This window comes from Apis mellifera, linkage group LG4, assembly GCF_003254395.2.
Source record: "Apis mellifera strain DH4 linkage group LG4, Amel_HAv3.1, whole genome shotgun sequence".
In the NCBI taxonomy this organism is placed as follows: domain Eukaryota; kingdom Metazoa; phylum Arthropoda; class Insecta; order Hymenoptera; family Apidae; genus Apis; species Apis mellifera.
Window position 1 is genome coordinate 10502501 of NC_037641.1, and position 20471 is coordinate 10522971.

The window sequence follows — 20471 nt, forward strand, 5'->3', positions numbered from 1 at the left end:
AAAATATTCCATTTGTTTATTTAAAATATAAAAAAAGTATACAATTAATAACATCTATATCAAATCAATAATAACATCTATATCAATATTTATTTATGAAAACGTAATAGAAAGAATGGAATATAATAATAAGGAGAAAATAATGTTTACTAATATTAACAAAATATTTAATTAAATCATTCATACAATGAATTTCATATATGGATTATCACTTTGCAAACATATAAAAAAAGATACAACCAAAAGATAATTAACAAATAATCTATAAATATAATAAACTAAAATAAACAATATTAAAATGAAATAAAAAAAAATTAATCTTTGAAATATTTTAATATCATCTATAAATATTTTTAAATCAAGGTTTCCCAGTCTTAAAAAATTCAATTCAGAAGAAACTTGATAAACTTATGTTTTCACAAAAGTAACTGCTTTTTTTGCAGCTTCATCTAAATCATTAGCTGTTATAATTGATAAATTACTCTCTGCAAGAAGTTTCTTTGCTTCTGTTACATTAGTACCTATTTTAAAAACAACAAAAGAATCATTATTAAATTACATAATAATAATAATAATAATAATAATAATAATAATAATAATAATAATAATAATAATAATGATATTAATATTAATATTAATATTAATATTAATACTAATAATAATATTTAATTTTTAAATTATAAAAAAAATATAACAAAAAATATATAAAATAAATAATATTCTATATAATTATTAAAACAAAATTATAAAATAAATAACGAAAAAATAATTACCTTCTAGTCTAATAACAAGTGGAATTTTAAGTTGTAAATTATGAGATGCTGCAATAATTCCTTTTGCTATTGTAGCACAATTTACAATACCTCCAAATACATTTACAAGAATAACTTTTACTTTTGGATCTAGAGATATCAAATAAAATATTCAAAATTATTTTTACAAAAAAATGTATATTTAAGGAAATAATATTTAATAGTATTATTAATAAATCTATATACTTTTATCAATTTGAACAAAATTTTCTTAAACATTTTGTTACAATATATATAATAATAAGAGGGAAAATAAAAAAAATTAGAAAATTTAATAAATTTTTAAAAAATACAAAAATTTTATTTCTATATTTTTAATTTTTGTATTAAAATAAAAATATTAAATTGTATAAAAATATAATATAGAAAAATATAATATAGAATAAATATATTAAGAAAAACAATTTCAATTTTTATTAAAGTACATACCTTCACTAAGAATTCTAAATGCTTGATAAACTTGATTCTCTTTAACACTTCCACCCACATCCAAAAAATTTGCTGGTGATCCACCATTCAATTTAATTATATCCATAGTAGCCATAGCTAAACCAGCACCATTGACTAAATATAATTTTGAATTCTATATTAGTTAAAGTCAACAATAATTTCTTGTTCATTATACTTTATATAAATTTTTAAAAATTAAATTAATATAAAATTATCATAAAGTTATTCCTTTCTTATTATAAGTATTATTAACATTATATTTTATATATATATATATATATATATATATATATATATATATATATATATATATATAAACATACCTAAACATCCTATATTGCCATCCATACCAATATAATTCAAATCAAACCGCAATGCATCTGCTTCTCTAGGATCTTTTGTATCATTATTCTCTAAAGCAAATAAATCTTGTTGTCTAAATTGAGCATTATCATCAAATGATATTTTTGCATCTACTGCTATAACTTGGTTATCTGTAGTTTCAACCAATGGATTAATTTCAACTTGTAAGGCATCAATATCTACAAATAGTTTCCACAAATTTTTTAATTCATATATTGCCTTCTGTTGTACTGTTGGATCCATAAAACCAAGAAATATGCTAACATCTTTAGCGATTTCATCGTCAATTCCATAATATATATCAAGAGGTATTGTTTTTATTAATTCTGGATTTTTTTCAGCTACTGTTTCAATATCCATACCACCTGCTGGTGAAGCTATTAATACAGGACCATTATATTGTCTATCCATAAGAATACAAATATATGTTTCACGTGCAATATTTACAGACTCTGCTATCATAATCTTTTGTACTAATATACCATCTTCTGAAGTCTGTTTTGTAAAAAGACGATGACCCAACATATTTTTCACAACATCTATAACAGCTTTACGGCTATAAAGAAATATTTAATTAATAAATATTAAAATATTAAAATATTAAATATTAAAATACAATATTTTATATATATATATATTGTTATGTTAGATATTATAATATTCAACATAATACTTACTCCTTTGTAAGATGTACACCTCCTTTGAAACCATTATCAAACCATCCTTTTCCACGACCACCAGCTAATACTTGAGCTTTTATGACATATTCATTTGCATCTATAAAAATAAATAAAATTAGTACAATAATTAATTTTTACCAAATAAATGTTCATAGTATTAATATACATTACACAATATAAAATAATAATAAAATTTTAAAAACTTTAAACAAAAAACATATAAACTATTAATTTTATATTTCTTATAATTTATTAATGTTAAATAAATGATAAATTAATTAAATGCAAAAAGTTAAAAAAAATACTAACGTAAATTTTGTAAAGCAGAATTTGCTTTATTTAAATCATCTACAATAGCAAAATTTTGTACAGAAACTCCACAATCTCTTAAAAGTTCTTTGCTCTGGTATTCAAGTAAATTTAAATTTCTTGTTTGTTTAATACTCAATTTTAAAGTTTTATTAAACACTTGAGTTGAACGTAATTTTCGGCTTACAAATCGCAACATATTTAATTTTAAAAGTAAAATTTTATAAAATAACAATGAAAAAATTTTTTTTCTGTTAAATTCTGAAAATTATTCACAACTCACACACATTGACATTAATTTAAGATAAGATTTTATCTCTATAGAATACATATATTTTTCACATAGTAAATTATCATTTGTACTTCTAAAATAATCATCTGTTTCTGGAATTATACTATATGAATTTAAACTACATTATCTTAACGGAGTATAACTATTATCTCTCGTAACCTCTACACTTTACTAAATTTATGTAACTATATATGTAGGAAAGTACTATATAAATGCAAACATAATAATAAGTTATTATTTGCGATAATACTGATTTTATATATAATAACTAAACTAATTTCAGATATAATTTAAATTATATTTTAATTTAATATTATATTTAAATTATATTTGTACATTTATAAGTATATATATTTTTTTTGTCATTTTCTAATATATAATAACTTAATAATGAAAAATCAAATTGGTTTAATTATATAAATATTATATATTTATTTTTAATTTATAATTTATTTATAATTATATAAATAACTTTATATTTTTCATAATTTTATCTTTTTTTTTTTCAAATTTTATTCTTATTGTATGTGTATTGTTTTATACTTTAACTATATAAAACTATACTATACTTTAACTATAAAATATATTTTTTATGTATATTCTTTCAATATATTCTTTCAATATAGGAAATTTGATAAAAGAAAAATAAATCATCTTTTCTTGTAAAAAAAAATGTATACAAGATATTTATTATTAATATATAAGTATAAAAAGTTATCTATTTTGTTCTCACAAACTAGACATTCTTACATTAATAAAGACATAATTACATAAACTTATTATTTTTTTTTTATATAATTGAATAACAAATTTAAACAAATTTTTATATATAAAGTATTGAAAATTAAGCTTTTTATTATTGTCTACACAAGAATATAACATTAAAAAATATTATATATGATAATTATTATTTACATTTAATTATTTGGATATTTATGGACGGATAGATATTTCTTATAAAAATGTTTAATTACAAAAATCTTTTGTTTATAATTTCTAATTAATTTATAAAGTTAATCTATATAAAAATTTATGTTATATTTAAATACTAAATTTCTTAATATTTTCAAATGAATTATAATTGGAAAATATTTTTCTATTCTTGTAAAAAATATAAAAATTTAAAAAATTATTGATATTTTACATACATTCATATTAATTTTATAATTGATAATTATTATCTACTTATTTAACATAAAATATTGTATTGAACAATATTTAATTTCACAATAATCAGTTATAACTTTAATATAGTATTATATTCTTTTAAAAATGTTGCAATTGTTAATATTATTTATATTACTGACAATTAGATTTCATTGCAAAAAAATTTAATTAATAATAGCATTATAATTCATTTTAAATATTATTTGATAAATTAATAATCGCGTACTAATTTATTTAAATTTTCATAAAAATATTTAATATAATTATATATATTTTTAATTTGTTAATAATTACTTAGTGAATCTGCATGTATAAAAAGTATAATCATATTATATATATTCATAAATTTTTAATAATAATAACAATGATATGCCTAAAGCAGCATTCAAAATCTTATTAGCAGCACTACTTCTAAAAGCAGCTGCATCACCCATTTGGAATGTATGAGTTGGACTTGACATACGTCCATCTCCTCCTTTACTAAATGCAAGTACACGTAAATGGTATGCTTTTCCAGGACTAAGATTCGTAATATCAGCTTCTAATTTTGAGCCACCTGGTATAATAGTATCATTTGCAGTACTCATATCTTGATCTAACTCCCAAACGCGTATTTTATAACCTATTAATGGTTCTTCTTCTAAACTTGGTTGTACATAACGCCAAACAACTCGAACTGTTGAAGGATTTACTCCATATACATTAACAGAAGATGGTGGTTTCTGTGGTGCCTTTCGATAAGTTCTTTCTAAATATCTTTCACTTTCAGGGCCTTCTCCAGCAGAATTATAAGCCATTACTTTAACATAATAATAAGTATCAGGCTGTAAACCAACTACAAGAGCCCAAGGTCTTCTTGTTCGAGATAAATAATATACTGCATTTTCTTCTCTATTATTTTCTTTCCAATATTTTATCCTATGACCTATCAATTTGCCTCGTATTTTTTCACGCGTCTCTTCAATTGGTTTCCAACTAACTTTCAAACTAGTGCTATTATAACTTTGTGCAACAACTTGTTGAGGAGCTACTTGAGGCATATCTTCAGCACTAAATATTGTAACTGCATTAGAAATTGGTCCAGAACCTAATGCATTAACTGCTTGAACTTTAACTTCATATTCTGTATAATAATATTGTTGTTGTATTGGAACAACACTTCTTCCAACATTACCATAATTTTTTAAAGATAATGATTGAAATTCAGTCTCGTGATATTTTCGGCGCCAAAAAACTTTATAATAGATTCCGGGACCATTTTGTTCAGATGGTGGTAAAGGATTCCATGTTATTGTAAGATCACCAATTTTTCCTCCTCCCCCACCTATATTAAATGGAACTTTCATTGGTTTATCTGGTGAAGTACTATATTGTGGGGAAGGTGATGATGGTAAGCTATATCCTAATTCATTAAAAGCGGATACTCGAAACTCATATGTAGTATAAGGATTTAAAACATTCTCCAAATAAGCCTCTTTTCTACCATTATATCTATCTACTTCAATAGCAGTTATGTCTGAAATAATATTTATATAAATAATTTTTATTAAAGAAGATTTATAAAATTAAAAATTATAAATAATTATATTATATACATACTCTCTATGATAATAAACCATGTATGATTCCAATTTGTTCTCGCGCTTATGCTATACATAGTAATAGGTTTTCCATTGAAAGCACCATCAGTCCAACGTAAAGTTGTAGAAGTTTTTACAATATTTTTAACTTGTACACCACCAGGTGGTCCTGGTGGTCCTTCTATTGTAACTATTGTTTTACTAGAAATTTCACTTACTGCACTTTTAATTATACATTCATATTCTCCTGCTTCTGCAAATGTAGCATTTATTATATTAAGTTCTTCTCCATTAATATTTAGCCTAGGATTATTTATTAAATCTTCATCTCGAATACGTAAACCATTATGTTTCCAAATATAAGCTACATCTAGCATTTCATCTATTTCTCCTATACAACGCAATGTTTGATTTTGCATAACTGCCGTAGTAATTTGCTGTGGTAATTTTTCCATAAATTGTGGACCACCTTTAATTAAAATCAATATCTTAAATATATATATATAAATATTATAATATTTAATATTATAAATAATATAATATTTAAATATTATAAAATTATAATGATATAAAGTAAAATATATTGGCTTACGTAATACTATTAGCCGTCCCCGAGTTTCATCATTTCCATACTGATTAGTTGCAGTGCAAATATATGTGCCTTCGTCATCTCTTGATACAGGACTGATTATAAGATTACCAGTTTCTAAAATTCTTCGTCTACCGCCAGAACCAATCACATTTCCATCTTTTTTCCAAACAAATTTCGGTCTAGGCGCAGCTTCAGGATTGCAAATAATTGTAATATTACCTTTTTCTGCTGCATAAGTTTCAGGTTCCATAGGTCTTTTTTTAAAAGATGGTTTTAATGCTGTTATTTAAAAAACAATAAATCATTTATAAAATCATTTATAAAAATGTGTGTGTGTGTGTGTGTGTGTGTGTGTGTGTTAATAAATTTTTTAGTATTAATTTATTTATTAATATTTTTCGAAATTCACACTGTATTTATATTAAACTAATATTTAAATAATTTTATTAAATATTTAAATAATTACATAAAATTCGAAGTTGTGCAGATGAATATCTTGTTTTTAATTGATTTTTTGCACGACATTGATACATTGCTTGGTCTCGTTCTGGATCCAAATTTTTTATACTTAAAACATTGTCTTGTATAGAATATCGATCTTTATCTTCAGAAGAAAGTGTTTCCATATTTAATATTTCACCATTTCTAAACCAACTATAAGTTACATCTGGTATTCCAAATGCTTCACAAGTCCAAGTTAACTCTCCTCTATTATCCATATGTTTATCTACTAATGGAATTGTAAAATTCGGAGCTGCCTGTATAGTTAGTGTTACAGAATTTTCAATTGATAATCTATCATTATAAACTCTACAAATATATTCTCCTTGATCATCAACATGTATTTTAGGAATTATTAATACTCGATTATAACTAGTTGTGTAAGCTCCACGTGGTAGTGGTGCACCTCTTCTTGTCCAATTATATGATGGAACAGGACTATGTTAAATTAAAAAATATATAATATATATATGTATGTATAATATGTAAATAATATATAATAAAATCATATATTATTTTAGAATTAATTTTGACATAAATTTTTATACATATATTTATAAAATTATTAATCATAAATCAAGTTTAAAAAAAATTGAACTTACTATCCAAATGCAATGCATTCAAGTCTAACTTCCTCTTCTGCAATTGGAGCTTCTGGAAATGCTTTTGGAAAATTATTAGGGAATTTTAATTGCTGAAAAGAAGCTAAAACATAAAAAAAATATTAAATATAATTGATGCAAAAATTGAAGAATAGCTTATACACAGAAGAAGAAAAAAATAATTACAATGTGGATCAACTCTTAAAGGAAAAAATGGTCCATTACGACCAGTATCAGAAGCAACACTTTGAACATTACAAGAATAATTGCCACGATCAATCATTTCCAATGCAGAAAAATAAAGTGCACCATCATTGGAAACAAAAACACGTTTATCTTCTTCCACAAAATTAGGAAAATAATCACGTGCCCAGTAATATTTTACTCCAGGATAATGTTGTGGTGGATCACAATATACAGCTTTACCCCAATTTTGATCTCCACGTTCTTCTGAACGCTTTAAATTAAATTCTAAAATATATCCAAAAGACAATTCTACACTTTCAGATATAATTGTACCAAATTTATTTGTTGCTTTACAATGATATGAACCTCTATCTTCTGTCTAAAAATAATTAATTTATATTATAATTAAATAATTTTTTTTTATTTTGCATAAGTTTTATAAAATTTAAATTATTAAAATTTAATATTATTAAAATTTAAAATACTTACTTGATCAGGTTCATAAATAATTAAAGTACCACCACTAACTGTATATCTAATATTATTTAATGGATCTATTTTTGTTGCAATCAATTTATCATTTTCATAATCTTCTTTAAACCATTCATATGTTGGTGTGGGATAACCACCTGCTAAACAACTCAATGAAACATCATTACTTATTTTTCTTGTTGACATATCAAATACTTTATCTGTAGGTTGCTTAATAAAATATGGTCCTCTGGGTATTTCATTAGGATTATCAATTTCAATACCATATTGATAAGTACGATCATCATCTATTAAGTTATATAGATTAGAAATTGGTGCTTCACAAATATATAATAGTTTTTCTTTACCAGTTACTTTTTCTAATCCCCAACGTTGTAAATTATTATTATAAGAGTATATTAAATAATCTTTATCAAATGAATCAGGTGGTTCAGGTAAAAATGCATTATCCATATTTATTAATTGAGTATTATCACCTTCATTTATCCAATTTCCGTTTTGATATTTTACACCAGTATACCATTTACGATGTTGTGGATCTTGCCATAATAATTGATATAATATGAATCCATGTTCTTCCAAAGAATTAATTGTAATAAGATCACTTTGATAGGCTTCACAATTTCTTTTAGCATCTTGTCTTTCCTTAATAGGACTTTTTATAAAACGATAACATGATTCTTGAAATTTTATCCAATGTTGTGGACAATGTTGATATAACTCTTCATATAAGATATTTTGTGCAAATGTGTTATATGACAAAATATAAATATATATTAAAATCTTTGGTACACAATGCATTATTACTTATTATTAATTTAATATAAGTAGAAAATTATTAAGTTTATTCAAATTAGTTATAATCTGAAATAAAATATTATTAATTTAATTATTTTTATCAAATAATTTATGTATTACTTATAATTTTTATTTTTTTTTAGATATTAAAATTTTTTTTAAATTTATCATTAATATGTTATTTTAATTTATATTTGATTAAATTTATTTAATATTTAATATAATATAATATAATTTAATATAATATAATATAAAATTTTGATTAATTTATTATCAATTTTCTTAAAATTTAAATAAATAATTATGTTTTATATACCATGTATAATATACAAATATACAAATAATATACAAATAATTGTTATAAAAATTTCCTAGAAATAAATCAATCTTTTATTATAAAATTAAAACATTAATTTTCTATATAATTACAATTTAAAGTTCAAATAAAATAAAAATAAATTATTATTCATTTATAAAAGTTTTAAACTATTAAAAACTATTTTTTATTTTTTAATATAAATATATATAACTTTTTGATTAATGAATTAATAAAAATAAATTTTTTTATAATAAAATAAAATAAAATAAAATAAAATATAATATGATATGATATAATATAATATAATATAATATAATATAATAATTTCATAATAAAATTATTCACAATATTAAAAATTTTAATATATTTTTTAATATATAATATATTTTTTATAAGATATATATAAAACTTAATATAAGATAACTTAATATAAAATATTTGGATTCATAAAAATTAAGGATAAACGTAATAAACGTCAAATAACGAATGAATGGCATATTTCGTATATGTATCTTAAATTAAAAAAATTTAATTTGTTATCCAAATTTATATTTTTAATTTTCCAATATTACTTTAATAAAAAATACAAATATTTATAATTAATTTCGATTCTTTTTTTAAAATCGAATTTTATTGAATTTATTTGAATTTTTTATTATAAATTTTACATTATTAATTATATATATATAAAACAAAATATTTAAGAAAATAAAAATTCATCGATAAAACCAAAAATTAAAAAATTTATCAAAAAAAGTTTCCTTTTCAAAATATACTTATATATAAAAGAAATATTTCAAATACATAAATGAGGTGTCAGGGAGTGGCAATATAATCTTAAAATAATTTAATATAATATTTAATATAATTTAGATAAAAATTATTTGAAATTGTATTGTTAATAACAATTTTTTACCTTTAATTAATTTCTTTTTACATATGAAACATTATAAATTGTTATTTAACAATTATAGAAGCGTCCTTATTGTTGACACAACACATTATTAAATATGAGCTTGAACCTAATATATATATGATGTAAAAGTTATATTTCAAAAAAAGATATATTTTCGATTATTACAAATCATAATTTAAAATAAAAATTAAATATTATAAAAAACGAAATTAATTTTTTTATGAACTTTAATATAATTAATATATTATTATATAAAAGTTTAAATGATATTACAATATTAAATATATTTCATTTTATTGAGAATACAACTTTAATACTTATATGATTTTTTATCTTTTATTATTATAGGCTTAGACTATATATTTATAGATAGCACTCATATATAAAGAATTATGAATTAAAATAAAGCAAAAATAAAATAAGGGAAAATATGTGTATAATTTGTGAATTATTAATTACTAATACTTTATAAATTTTTAATAAACATATATTAATTTGCGATTGAATTATAAAGAAAATAATTTATTAATATAAAATTATATATGTATAATAGAATATAAATTATAATAGAATAAGAAATAAATTTTAAAAAATTATATTATTTTAGAATCTATATGATATAATTATAAATAAATATTTGTTATTATTTTTTTAAAAAAATAAAAATTATAATTTTCAAAATATACATCATAATGAATACTATTTAAAAATATAAAAATAAAATAAAAATTAATAGAGAAAAAATTAAATTAACATAAAATAAGATAAAATATAAATTTCAGACTTAATATTGATTAAATATAAATATTTATATATTATTTTGAAAATTTCTGTCATTACTTTGACCACATCACATTAATTTATTGCAACATTATATAAATGATTTTATTTTTATTTCAAAGTATCCGAAATTGTGTCTATAAAAATATATAATCTAAGATAAAGATAAAATAATATCGTATAGTGCTATTATCGAATATGAAATTTTCTAGAAATTCAACTATTCTGAAATTTAACTAGATTTTAATATCTTCAATCCATACATGTTAAGTTATGTCTTATCTATTAAATATTAATACGTTGCCAAATTCATATATCCATGATTCTAACCTTTTCGAAATGAAAATTAATCATTGCTATTTGTAATATTATTTTAATATATTTCTAAATTATAATTTTTTAAATAATTTAAAGCATACAAAGTTAATAGATATTTATTTATTTATATAAAATTATTCTTTTTTCTACATAATGTTATAAAAATATATCTTTCGAATAAGTAATTATTATTATTTATATTTCATAAATGCATAAAAATTAAACCATATTATCTATAATATTATGATATAATATAATATAAATTTAGAAAGGATATTCGGGATGAGTTTCAATTCCCTTAAAAAATTTTAAATCACAAATTCTACTAGATTCACCACGATCGAGATTATATAATTTTTTCATATCTTCCGGATTAATTTCCCAATCAAAAAGTTGTATATTTTCTTTAATTCTTTGAGGATTTATACTTTTAGGGATAACTACGATTCCATTTTGTACAATATATCTTAATAAAATTTGTGCAGATGATTTCTTATACTTTTTTGCTATTTCCATTACTACATCGTTTTGTAACATATCTGAAATTTCTTCCGTTTTATTTAATAATTTAATAAGACTACGTGAGCCAAGTGGCGAATAAGCTGTTATAGGAATATTTTCTTGCTTGCAAAATTTTACCTAAAAAAATATTATTTTTTTTATAAAATAAAATTATTAAGTAATTCTATAATAAAGATTTAAAAAAAAATATTTTACCAGTTCCTTTTGTTGAAAATAAACATGCAATTCAATCTGTAGCATGGATATTTTCATTTTTGTGTTTTTTAAAATTCGCTTAATTTGAGAAATATTAAAATTTGATAATCCAATTGCTTTAGTTCGACCACATTTCACTTGTTTCTCCATTTCGGCCCAAATTTCTACATGATTTGTACTATTATCAAGTCTAATGTGGCCATTTTCGTCAAAAGGATGTAAAATATCCCCAACTTTTTCAAAACCAATCGGAACGTGAATCAAGTAAAGATCTAAATATTCTAATCGTAAATTTTGTAACGATGTTTTAATCCATTTTTCCACATCTTCTGCTCTATTTCCTACAGCAGGAAGCTATAAGTGCAAAAAATAAAAAATAATTTTTTAACAATTAATCTTTTTATATTAAAACATTTATTTATTAAAATCACATCTATGATTATTATATACATATAAAAATATTTTAAAACATTTTCAAAATTATAAATATGGACATATGATATGACGAATATAATCGTCAATATTACCTTCGTAACAATAAATATATCAGATCGTTTAAGTTTTTTAGAATCAAACCAGTTTTTAAGAACGTCACCAATTACTTTTTCATTTTCATATGACGTTGCTGTATCAATATGTCTATATCCTGCTTCTAAAGCAATGTTCAATGCATCTTCCAATTCTTTTTCTTGTGCCTTAAATATAATATATTTTTTTATATTGATACATTATTTTATTAAAATAATAAAATATAATTTCGGAAGTGAACATAAAATTTCTCTAAATATACGTATTAAAATTAATAATTAAATACAATTATAGAATATTATAAAATAATTTTTATATTTAATATTATTCTTTTCATTCTTTACCTTGAACAAATTTGAATTTACTTCGAACAAATTTTATTTTATTGTTAGAATAGAATAATTAATTTTAACATTCATTAAAATAAGTTCATTATAAAAAATATATGACATTTCATTAAATGAAAAAAAAATTATTAAAAAATTATTAAAAGTATAAATATAAAAAATTGATATAAAATAGAAGAATTTTACCTGCCAAGTGCCAAAACCAATTATTGGCATTAATTCTCCATTTGGAAGCAAAATAGTATTCTTTTCCATAACGTTTATGCGATATAAACTTCACCAGACAACTGAATGATTGTATCCATTTCCCATTTTATAAAAGCAAATTTCACTTTCACTTTAAGTATGTAATCCTTGAATAAATATTTACTTACTAAATATTTTCAAGTAAATGCTATAATTAAAATATTTTTATATTATGTATAATTTATATTTAATTTATATTATATTTATAATATATTATAATAATATATTATATAATATATATTATATTATATAATATGTTATATATATTATATAATATGTTATATAATATATTATGTTATATAATATATATATATATATATATATATATGAATATTACTATACACAAACAATATTCAGAATATTAATATACAATCTATCGTGCTAAATTATACATTAACATATTCTTTTATCTAATATTTCTTTATAAAGAAAACAAAAATGAAATAATCTATCTAACTTATCGACAAAATAATATTTAATATAATTTTAATATAATTTAATAAAATAATATTTAATTATAATAATAATTTTTATTTCTTTATATAATTATTCGAATTCATGAAATTTTATCAAAAATTTGTAAACAAAATAAAAATAAGCATTTATATATATATTTGTTTAGTTTGGTATACAAAATTATATTATTTTTTAGGTTACATATATTTAATTGCAGATAATTTGATTGAAGAAAAAACATAAAATATGAAAGAAATATAATTGATTTAATAATGTATCGATGTGTAAATTGTGGTACTGAAATAGAAGAACTTTACAGAAGATATTCTCCAAATGTTTTAAAACTTTTAAAATGTGTATGTTATACAAATTTCTTTTTTAAATTAATTATATTTTAACGCTTTTCATTCGAAGATTATAGAAAATATTATAAATTAATGAAATATTATCTTTAATTTATTTATAAAATTCAAACAAAATGAATAGATTTCTTTATTCTCATTTATAAAAATTACAGTGTTTCAAGGCTTCATTGATATATATTTATAATTTTTTATACAATATCTTTCGTTCCAATATCTTTTTTTATCATTTCATTTAATGTTTTTTTCAACTTCTATATATAAATAGTATGTCCTTGATTTTGTGATATGCAGTTTGATAAATACATTAATATTTAATTAATAATTTAATATTTATTATTAATATAATATAATAATATTAATAATAATTACTATACTAATTTAAATTATTAATTATATAACAATTTTTATTGTTCTTATTCTTTGATTATTTCAAAATAATTTTAAAAATATACTTATCATGATTATTAATTTCTCGCAATTATTTTATTTATTGCTTAAATATTATCATAATGTTCTATGATTTATCAATAATTTACATAGATTTTCTTGTATTATAAATTATTTTTTTATGTATTAATAACGAATATTTTATTAGTAAAATTTATATGATCATTGTATTTTATTTTATTTTATTTATATTCCCGAAATTTTATAAATGTTATATTATAAAATAATTTTTACATAGAAAAATATTTTCTTCTTCTAATTAATAATTGATTTTTATTTATTTTAGGAAACATGTGGCTTCTTGGCTGATAAATATATTGAATACGATTCAGTCATAATTTTAGTTGATTTAATATTACTTAAAAGACAAGCATACAGACATTTGCTCTATAATTGCGAAATAAAACATTGTTGGAAATTAGCAATAATTTTGTGGCTTATTGAATCTTTTCGAAATTTCTTTTTATGTAACAATAATAATGAATATGTTCAATATTGGAAAACATTTCAACCTAATTTTAATCAAAATTGTAATCTTTATTTAATAATATTCAGTACTCTTTTTGCGCTCATTAGTTTTGTTTTTACTGTTATTTTTTTGACTAAATTTAAATGGTATTTTTATCCAAATAATGCAAACACATGTAATGTGATACATCTTATGAAAGCTTTAGTAATTGGTGGCTCTGGAATATTATTAGGACTATTAGAAATTACTTGGGGACATATTTTTCTGACACCTCATTACTTACTTATATTGGGATATATTATTCTTTGTTTACTCACAACTTATTCAGGTAAGAAATTTCATTGTCATATATCTATGATTTATGTTATTGTATTTAAATAGATTATACATATTAATGTATATTATATTATTTCAGTGGTTACTAATAATGAAAAACTGGAATCCTTAATCATCTTGGGAATAGGCATGGTAGTATACAAGTGTATATCTAACTATTCCTTTACAATTTTTAAAGTTTTAGAATTAGTTTAATGATTTATTTTCAATTTTCATTTGATTTTATAATCTTATTTCAACATTACGTTAAACTAAATTAAATAAATATATTTATAATGTACATATTATAATATATATATTAACATTCTTTAAGAGGTATGATACTCCATCCCAAGACTAATCTATCGAAACCACAAGAGAACAAATTACAAACACCACTATCAGCCCAGGCTACCGATGAGACCATTCTTCTATGTCCCTAAAATCAATTTTATAGGATATATATGTATAGTTAAATTTAAACTTTTACTTACCTGTCTACTAGTTCTAGGCAATCTAGCTAATCGTTGACCATTAAGATCAAATAATCTAATTTGTCGGTTATCATGTGGAATTGCAACAATGCCAGTGCTTGATACTGCTAATCGGTTAGCAGCACTATCACCTCGAATTGTAGCTAAAGGACTTCGTATATTTCGTAATTCCCATATTTTTACGCTTCTATCATCCGAACCAGAAACAATTTTATCTTCACGTGTAAAAACAGCTGATGTTACAGTTCTGCAATTAAAATGATAATAATTATTTCATTTAATGACGCTTTATCAAATTTACTTACTCGGTATGTGCTTGAAAAACAGAAACTGAATGAATAGATTCTCTAAAATCCCATAAACGAAAAGTACTGTCTTTGCTTGAAGTAACACAAAGTCTTTGTGTATGATGAGTTGATACATGAGAAAGTTCTTGATCATGTCCACATAATGTATGAATAATTTCTCCAGTTTCTACATCGTAAAGATTCGCTGTTCTATCCCAAGAAGCAGTAACCACTTGTTCTGCATCAGGTAACCAATCTGCGGCCATAACGACACCCGTATGACCTAATAATTCTCGTACTGGAGTTCTATAATATTTCACATAATTATTTCAATATTTTCATTATCAATCGTTACGATTTGGTAAATTTTATTTATCCAAAAAAGATCAATTTCAATTTAAAATATTTATTAAAAATACAATAAATTAAAAATCTGATTGAAAAATAAAAAAAATTTAAATTATTTTTCTAATCTTTACCTCAATGTAGGAGGTTCTTCTTGTTCTTCATTTAAAACAATCACTCCACTAAGATTTCTATCAGAACTCAAGCCTGAAAGTTCTTCAGATGAATTCTGTCTTTTGGGTAAATCCCAATCTACAGCAGCTTGCCATACATGAGCAGAATTATCTCCACTTGATGTGAGTGCTAATTCTTTGGTAGGATGAAAACGTATGGAATTAATAGAACCAGAATGACCTATAAAATAAAAAATATTTTAGTTTATATAATATACATATTAATACATATTTATTCCAAAAATATATCAATTGAAACGTAATATTGAAATTAATAAAATAAATAAAAATAAAATTAAAACTTTTAAAATTGATTATATATAAAAAAAATTTAAAAAATTTAAAAATTTTAAATAATAATAAAACTTATAATAAAACTTTAAAAGTAATAATAATTTCTAATGTTAATTTATCAAATAATAAGGAATATTATTTTTTAACATAAATTAAAATAAGTTATATTACAATAAAAAATATAAAATTTTAAATAAAAACAAACCAATATATTGCAATAAACAACGTCCACTATCAACAGCCCAGACTCTAGCACTGTGATCAGCAGAAGCTGTAGCAATAATTTGGCCTGATCTTCCAACAGAAACTTCCCAAACACCATCTCGATGTCCAGAATATTCTCTTTGCATACTACAAGTCATTGTTGGTGTTTTAAAACTGGAAACTATTTTACTCGTTTGAGCTTTTAATTTATTAGAAGTTGTTTTTGTTTTTGGTGCTGAATTTCCTGCCATAGCTATAAACATAAATATAATAATCTAATTTAATAATTGTCCAAATTAAGAGAAATATTTAAAGTAATTATTATTTATCATATTTTATTAATTTTATTAAACATTCTTACATTTTTGTTTGGAAAGACCTTTTGTATCTGGAAAGTCTGCAACATCTCCAAGAGGTAAACTCCGTTCTCCAGAACCATAACATTCTCTTTCAAGTCTCTCGCTAAGAGTATCTATTTTTTCTTGTACTGAATTAATAAATATAATTTTTAATTAATAATAATTAAAATTAAATTTGTTTTCCTAATGAAAAAAATTATTTTCTCCAGATTTGAATTTAATGTATATATAATATAATATTTTATAATAAATAATATATAAAAAAATTAATATTCATACATCCTAAATTTTCTGTGTAAAGAACTTCAAATTCTTTTTCTATTTGTTGAAATAATTCAAAAAGTCGACATCTTAAAGTTGGTGGCAATACACTTTCATCAGGATCTGTACGAAATGCTGCATAGTGAAGTGCAGTTGGTTGCAATGGAGTAGATCCACTTTGTGATTGCAATTCTGTATCTGTGCTACTCTGTACTCTTGGAATAGAAATGCGTTTAATTTTTCCAGAGCTCTTATTTCCACTCATAGATGGTTCTCCAGGCATCTTTGACTCTAAAATATTAAAACTTTACAATGATATGAATTTATTTGAAAATCATATATTTACAATAAAACTTATTCACAATCAAATTATAGATAGAATAATTTTCAATGTCAGATATACTAACCACTTAATAAGTACTCACTGTGCATATAGTATATACATATATATTTTCTTTCTTCTTATATTTATATTTATATAAACACATATCACAATATATTATACAATAATTATATTCTACACATTTAATTTAATTTAATTTTGTTTATTTTGAAGATATAATAACAAAGAATATATTTTAGCTAAAATTCAATTATTAAATTTGGGTTACAATACATAACGTTTCATGAATATACGTAAATATGCATATTACAAAAAAATTTTTTGATTTATTAAAAATCAAAATGAGAAGATTGAATAAATATTATCTTACATTTTAATTAAAGCAGCTAATAAATATCTATAACATCCAGATGATCAACTCAATTTCTTTTAGAACCATAGAACACTACCTCGCAATTGAAAGATTAGTCAATATTTGTTCGAAAATAATCTAAATTATAATGTTTAAATTAAAATATTGGAAATTTACTAAATCTAATGAAAATAGAAATGAAATTTATATATTATGAAAAATAAAATTAAACAACAAATTCAATTGTGAATTGATTCTGAATATTATATCGTAAGTAAGTATGCATATGATATACGGTCAATACGTACAAGGATAAATATGAATTTCTTCTTATTTCAATATTTTAAATATAAATAACATTAGCAATATTTTATAATATTTTGTAATATTTTTATACGCATTTAATTATAATTTTTTCAATTGTGAAATAAAGAACGTGTTAATTTGCTGTCATCTCTATTGTTGTAAATTTTACATTACAAGCATATATTAAAATTATGCAAGGAATCTGTCCATTTTTATATATATTTATAGGAAAATATTATATAAAATTATATAATATTATATAAAATATTTTATAGTTTTTTTATATATACATATATAATATATTTTTGTACTTCTATGTTGCATATATATATTTAATAATATTTTATATATTATTTATTATTTATTTTATATTATATTTTATATACTATATATTTTACATCTTTACATTTCATAATATAATTTATATACACATATTTCATTTTTATATTTTCCATTTATATTTTAAATATATTTTTATATCTTTATCTTATTTGTCTTCTTTTTTTTTTTATATACAAATAAATTTTTTTTCTATAATTTTTTTAATATTTCTACGAATATTTTGTTTTAATATACTTGCATACAAATTTAAGTTTTTTTTTATTTTTCAAATAAGTATTTATCAACATTATGTAATTTTTGCGATGTTTGTTCTTTATATTTTATGAATTTTTAAATAAATATTTACTTACATTAAGCTGATAAATGAAACATCTATAAAAAAATTTTAAAGATCAGTGCCATCTCATGTTTGGATTCTCAAAGCTCCGACTTATTATTAGCATAACAGAATGTGCAAGGAAGTATTCGAAGTCACAGACAAGAAAATGTACAAGGGCGAAATATCTTTTATCATTTCGAGGATATTACACAGAAAATGATATATAAGAATGTAAATACATAGTTTCTGTTAAAATTTTTAATCAATAGAGCAAATAAAAAGACAATAAAATTAATCAGATATTGAAATTAGATTAATTAGATCTAATGAACACATAGACAAAAAGGGCAAATAATTGAAAAGCAACAAAAGAAATAGTTTAAAAATATCGGAATCAATGTTATTACCAGAATGCCATAAATGAAACATATGTAGGAAAAAGAGATAATGTGAGAAAGATAGAGATAGGATAAGAATTTACTGTCAGCGCTATCTCTTAAATATCAAAAACATTTCTTTAAAGATAGGGTAAGATAAAAGATTCAATAGATGGCACTGTATTTTTAATTGTTACTCTTTTTTATGTATTTAATTTATAGTATTTTAGAGATAATCCTAATTTTTTAATTTTTTAATTCTATATCTGTCCTTTTTCCATTATTTATCTTATCTAATTTTGTCATAATTAAACACAGACAAAATAGAGGATCTTAATTGAACGCATTTTCATTATTTCTTTTTTTTAATTTTTTTTTCAATATATCTTAACTTTTAATATAAAAAATGTAATTATTATATTATATTTTCAGTTTTATAATATATCTTTAGATCGAGGATTTTGTAAAACATATTATACTTTGAATAATTCATAAAATTGATAAATCATTAGGAGAGTATTTAAATTATAATAAATAATAAATAAATAATAAATTATTTGAAAAAAATGTTTCATTATCATTTCAAAAATATTTATAGATCTGAAAAAAATTATGTATATAATTATGAAATGAAATAACATGTCATTTGAAATTATGTCATTTCAAACTTGCCCATATTTGCCAGACGGTACATTTTTCCATTCTTTTGAATTATGAAACAAATTTAGATCTTGATTTCATGTAAAAACATTACGTATTTAAACTCTTTAATGTCAATGAAAATATAATTTGCTTTCTGCCTATAAATATGTTATCCGTTGATTACAAAATCGATGTAGAACCTTTCTTCAGATTTCGTAATAAATGATATTTATTGCTCGTCTGACACGCACATGTTTCGCTTTCACTATTTGTTACAATGTTACAATTAATATTTTGTAATGAATAAGAAGAAAAATTGTACACTG

The 20471-nt window shown here is 21.0% G+C and overlaps 4 protein-coding genes across 7 annotated transcripts; 1 reads left to right on the forward strand and 3 right to left on the reverse strand.

Annotated features, from left to right (window-relative positions):
• Positions 1-140: 140 nt before the first annotated feature.
• On the reverse strand, positions 141-10165 carry LOC725169 (contactin). The gene is made up of 14 exons (XM_026440350.1): positions 10060-10165; positions 8024-8890; positions 7535-7913; positions 7349-7451; positions 6712-7184; positions 6246-6524; positions 5673-6122; positions 4424-5589; positions 2615-2813; positions 2303-2402; positions 1586-2181; positions 1242-1376; positions 774-902; positions 141-521 (listed from the first exon to the last, which is right to left on the reverse strand). The coding sequence occupies exons 2-14, from the start codon at positions 8825-8827 to the stop codon at positions 409-411; spliced, it is 4926 nt and encodes a 1641-aa protein (XP_026296135.1). The 5' UTR covers positions 8828-8890; positions 10060-10165; the 3' UTR covers positions 141-408.
• Positions 10166-11257: 1092 nt separating this feature from the next.
• On the reverse strand, positions 11258-13110 carry LOC411202 (1,5-anhydro-D-fructose reductase). Its single transcript, XM_394676.6, has 4 exons — positions 12936-13110; positions 12402-12569; positions 11875-12228; positions 11258-11796 (listed from the first exon to the last, which is right to left on the reverse strand). The coding sequence occupies exons 1-4, from the start codon at positions 13002-13004 to the stop codon at positions 11422-11424; spliced, it is 966 nt and encodes a 321-aa protein (XP_394676.2). The 5' UTR covers positions 13005-13110; the 3' UTR covers positions 11258-11421.
• Positions 13111-13632: 522 nt separating this feature from the next.
• On the forward strand, positions 13633-15348 carry LOC100577553 (protein ARV1). Its single transcript, XM_003250953.4, has 3 exons — positions 13633-13807; positions 14550-15060; positions 15148-15348. Exons 1-3 carry the CDS (start codon positions 13724-13726, stop codon positions 15261-15263), a joined length of 711 nt encoding a protein of 236 aa, XP_003251001.1. The 5' UTR covers positions 13633-13723; the 3' UTR covers positions 15264-15348.
• On the reverse strand, positions 15310-19301 carry LOC411204 (WD repeat-containing protein 37). 4 transcript variants are annotated; one of them, XM_006567276.3, is made up of 8 exons: positions 19158-19301; positions 17483-17755; positions 17206-17331; positions 16846-17097; positions 16308-16527; positions 15847-16134; positions 15542-15788; positions 15310-15486 (listed from the first exon to the last, which is right to left on the reverse strand). In XM_006567276.3, exons 2-8 carry the CDS (start codon positions 17745-17747, stop codon positions 15367-15369), a joined length of 1518 nt encoding a protein of 505 aa, XP_006567339.1. In that variant the 5' UTR covers positions 17748-17755; positions 19158-19301; the 3' UTR covers positions 15310-15366. The 4 variants fall into 4 exon arrangements, with proteins under 4 accessions (XP_006567339.1, XP_006567338.1, XP_006567337.1 ...); XM_006567275.3 differs by lacking the exon at positions 19158-19301 and adding an exon at positions 18178-18315; XM_006567274.3 differs by lacking the exon at positions 19158-19301 and adding an exon at positions 17872-18030.
• Between the last annotated feature and the right edge of the window lie 1170 nt (positions 19302-20471).

What these genes read in the sequence shown, in the direction of transcription:
- LOC725169 (XM_026440350.1), bottom strand. Translation starts at nt 8,827, where the DNA reads ATGCATTGTGTACCAAAGATTTTAATATATATTTATATTTTGTCATAT. An exon ending in TGCACAACTTCGAATTTTAT is followed by an intron (nt 6,525 to 6,711) that starts GTAATTATTTAA and finishes TTTAAATAACAG; the next exon opens with CATTAAAACCATCTTTTAAA. An exon ending in TTCTGCTTTACAAAATTTAC is followed by an intron (nt 2,403 to 2,614) that starts GTTAGTATTTTT and finishes TTATTTTTATAG; the next exon opens with ATGCAAATGAATATGTCATA.
- LOC411202 (XM_394676.6), bottom strand. Translation starts at nt 13,004, where the DNA reads ATGGAAAAGAATACTATTTTGCTTCCAAATGGAGAATTAATGCCAATA. An exon ending in TTGGTTTTGGCACTTGGCAG is followed by an intron (nt 12,570 to 12,935) that starts GTAAAATTCTTC and finishes ATTATATTTAAG; the next exon opens with GCACAAGAAAAAGAATTGGA. An exon ending in ATATATTTATTGTTACGAAG is followed by an intron (nt 12,229 to 12,401) that starts GTAATATTGACG and finishes TTGCACTTATAG; the next exon opens with CTTCCTGCTGTAGGAAATAG.
- LOC100577553 (XM_003250953.4), top strand. Translation starts at nt 13,724, where the DNA reads ATGTATCGATGTGTAAATTGTGGTACTGAAATAGAAGAACTTTACAGA. An exon ending in TTTTAAAACTTTTAAAATGT is followed by an intron (nt 13,808 to 14,549) that starts GTATGTTATACA and finishes TATTTATTTTAG; the next exon opens with GAAACATGTGGCTTCTTGGC. An exon ending in TTTACTCACAACTTATTCAG is followed by an intron (nt 15,061 to 15,147) that starts GTAAGAAATTTC and finishes ATATTATTTCAG; the next exon opens with TGGTTACTAATAATGAAAAA.
- LOC411204 (XM_006567274.3), bottom strand. Translation starts at nt 17,896, where the DNA reads ATGCACAGTGAGTACTTATTAAGTG. An exon ending in TTGTTTATTGCAATATATTG is followed by an intron (nt 16,528 to 16,845) that starts GTTTGTTTTTAT and finishes TTTATTTTATAG; the next exon opens with GTCATTCTGGTTCTATTAAT. An exon ending in GAAGAACCTCCTACATTGAG is followed by an intron (nt 16,135 to 16,307) that starts GTAAAGATTAGA and finishes GAAATATTATAG; the next exon opens with AACTCCAGTACGAGAATTAT.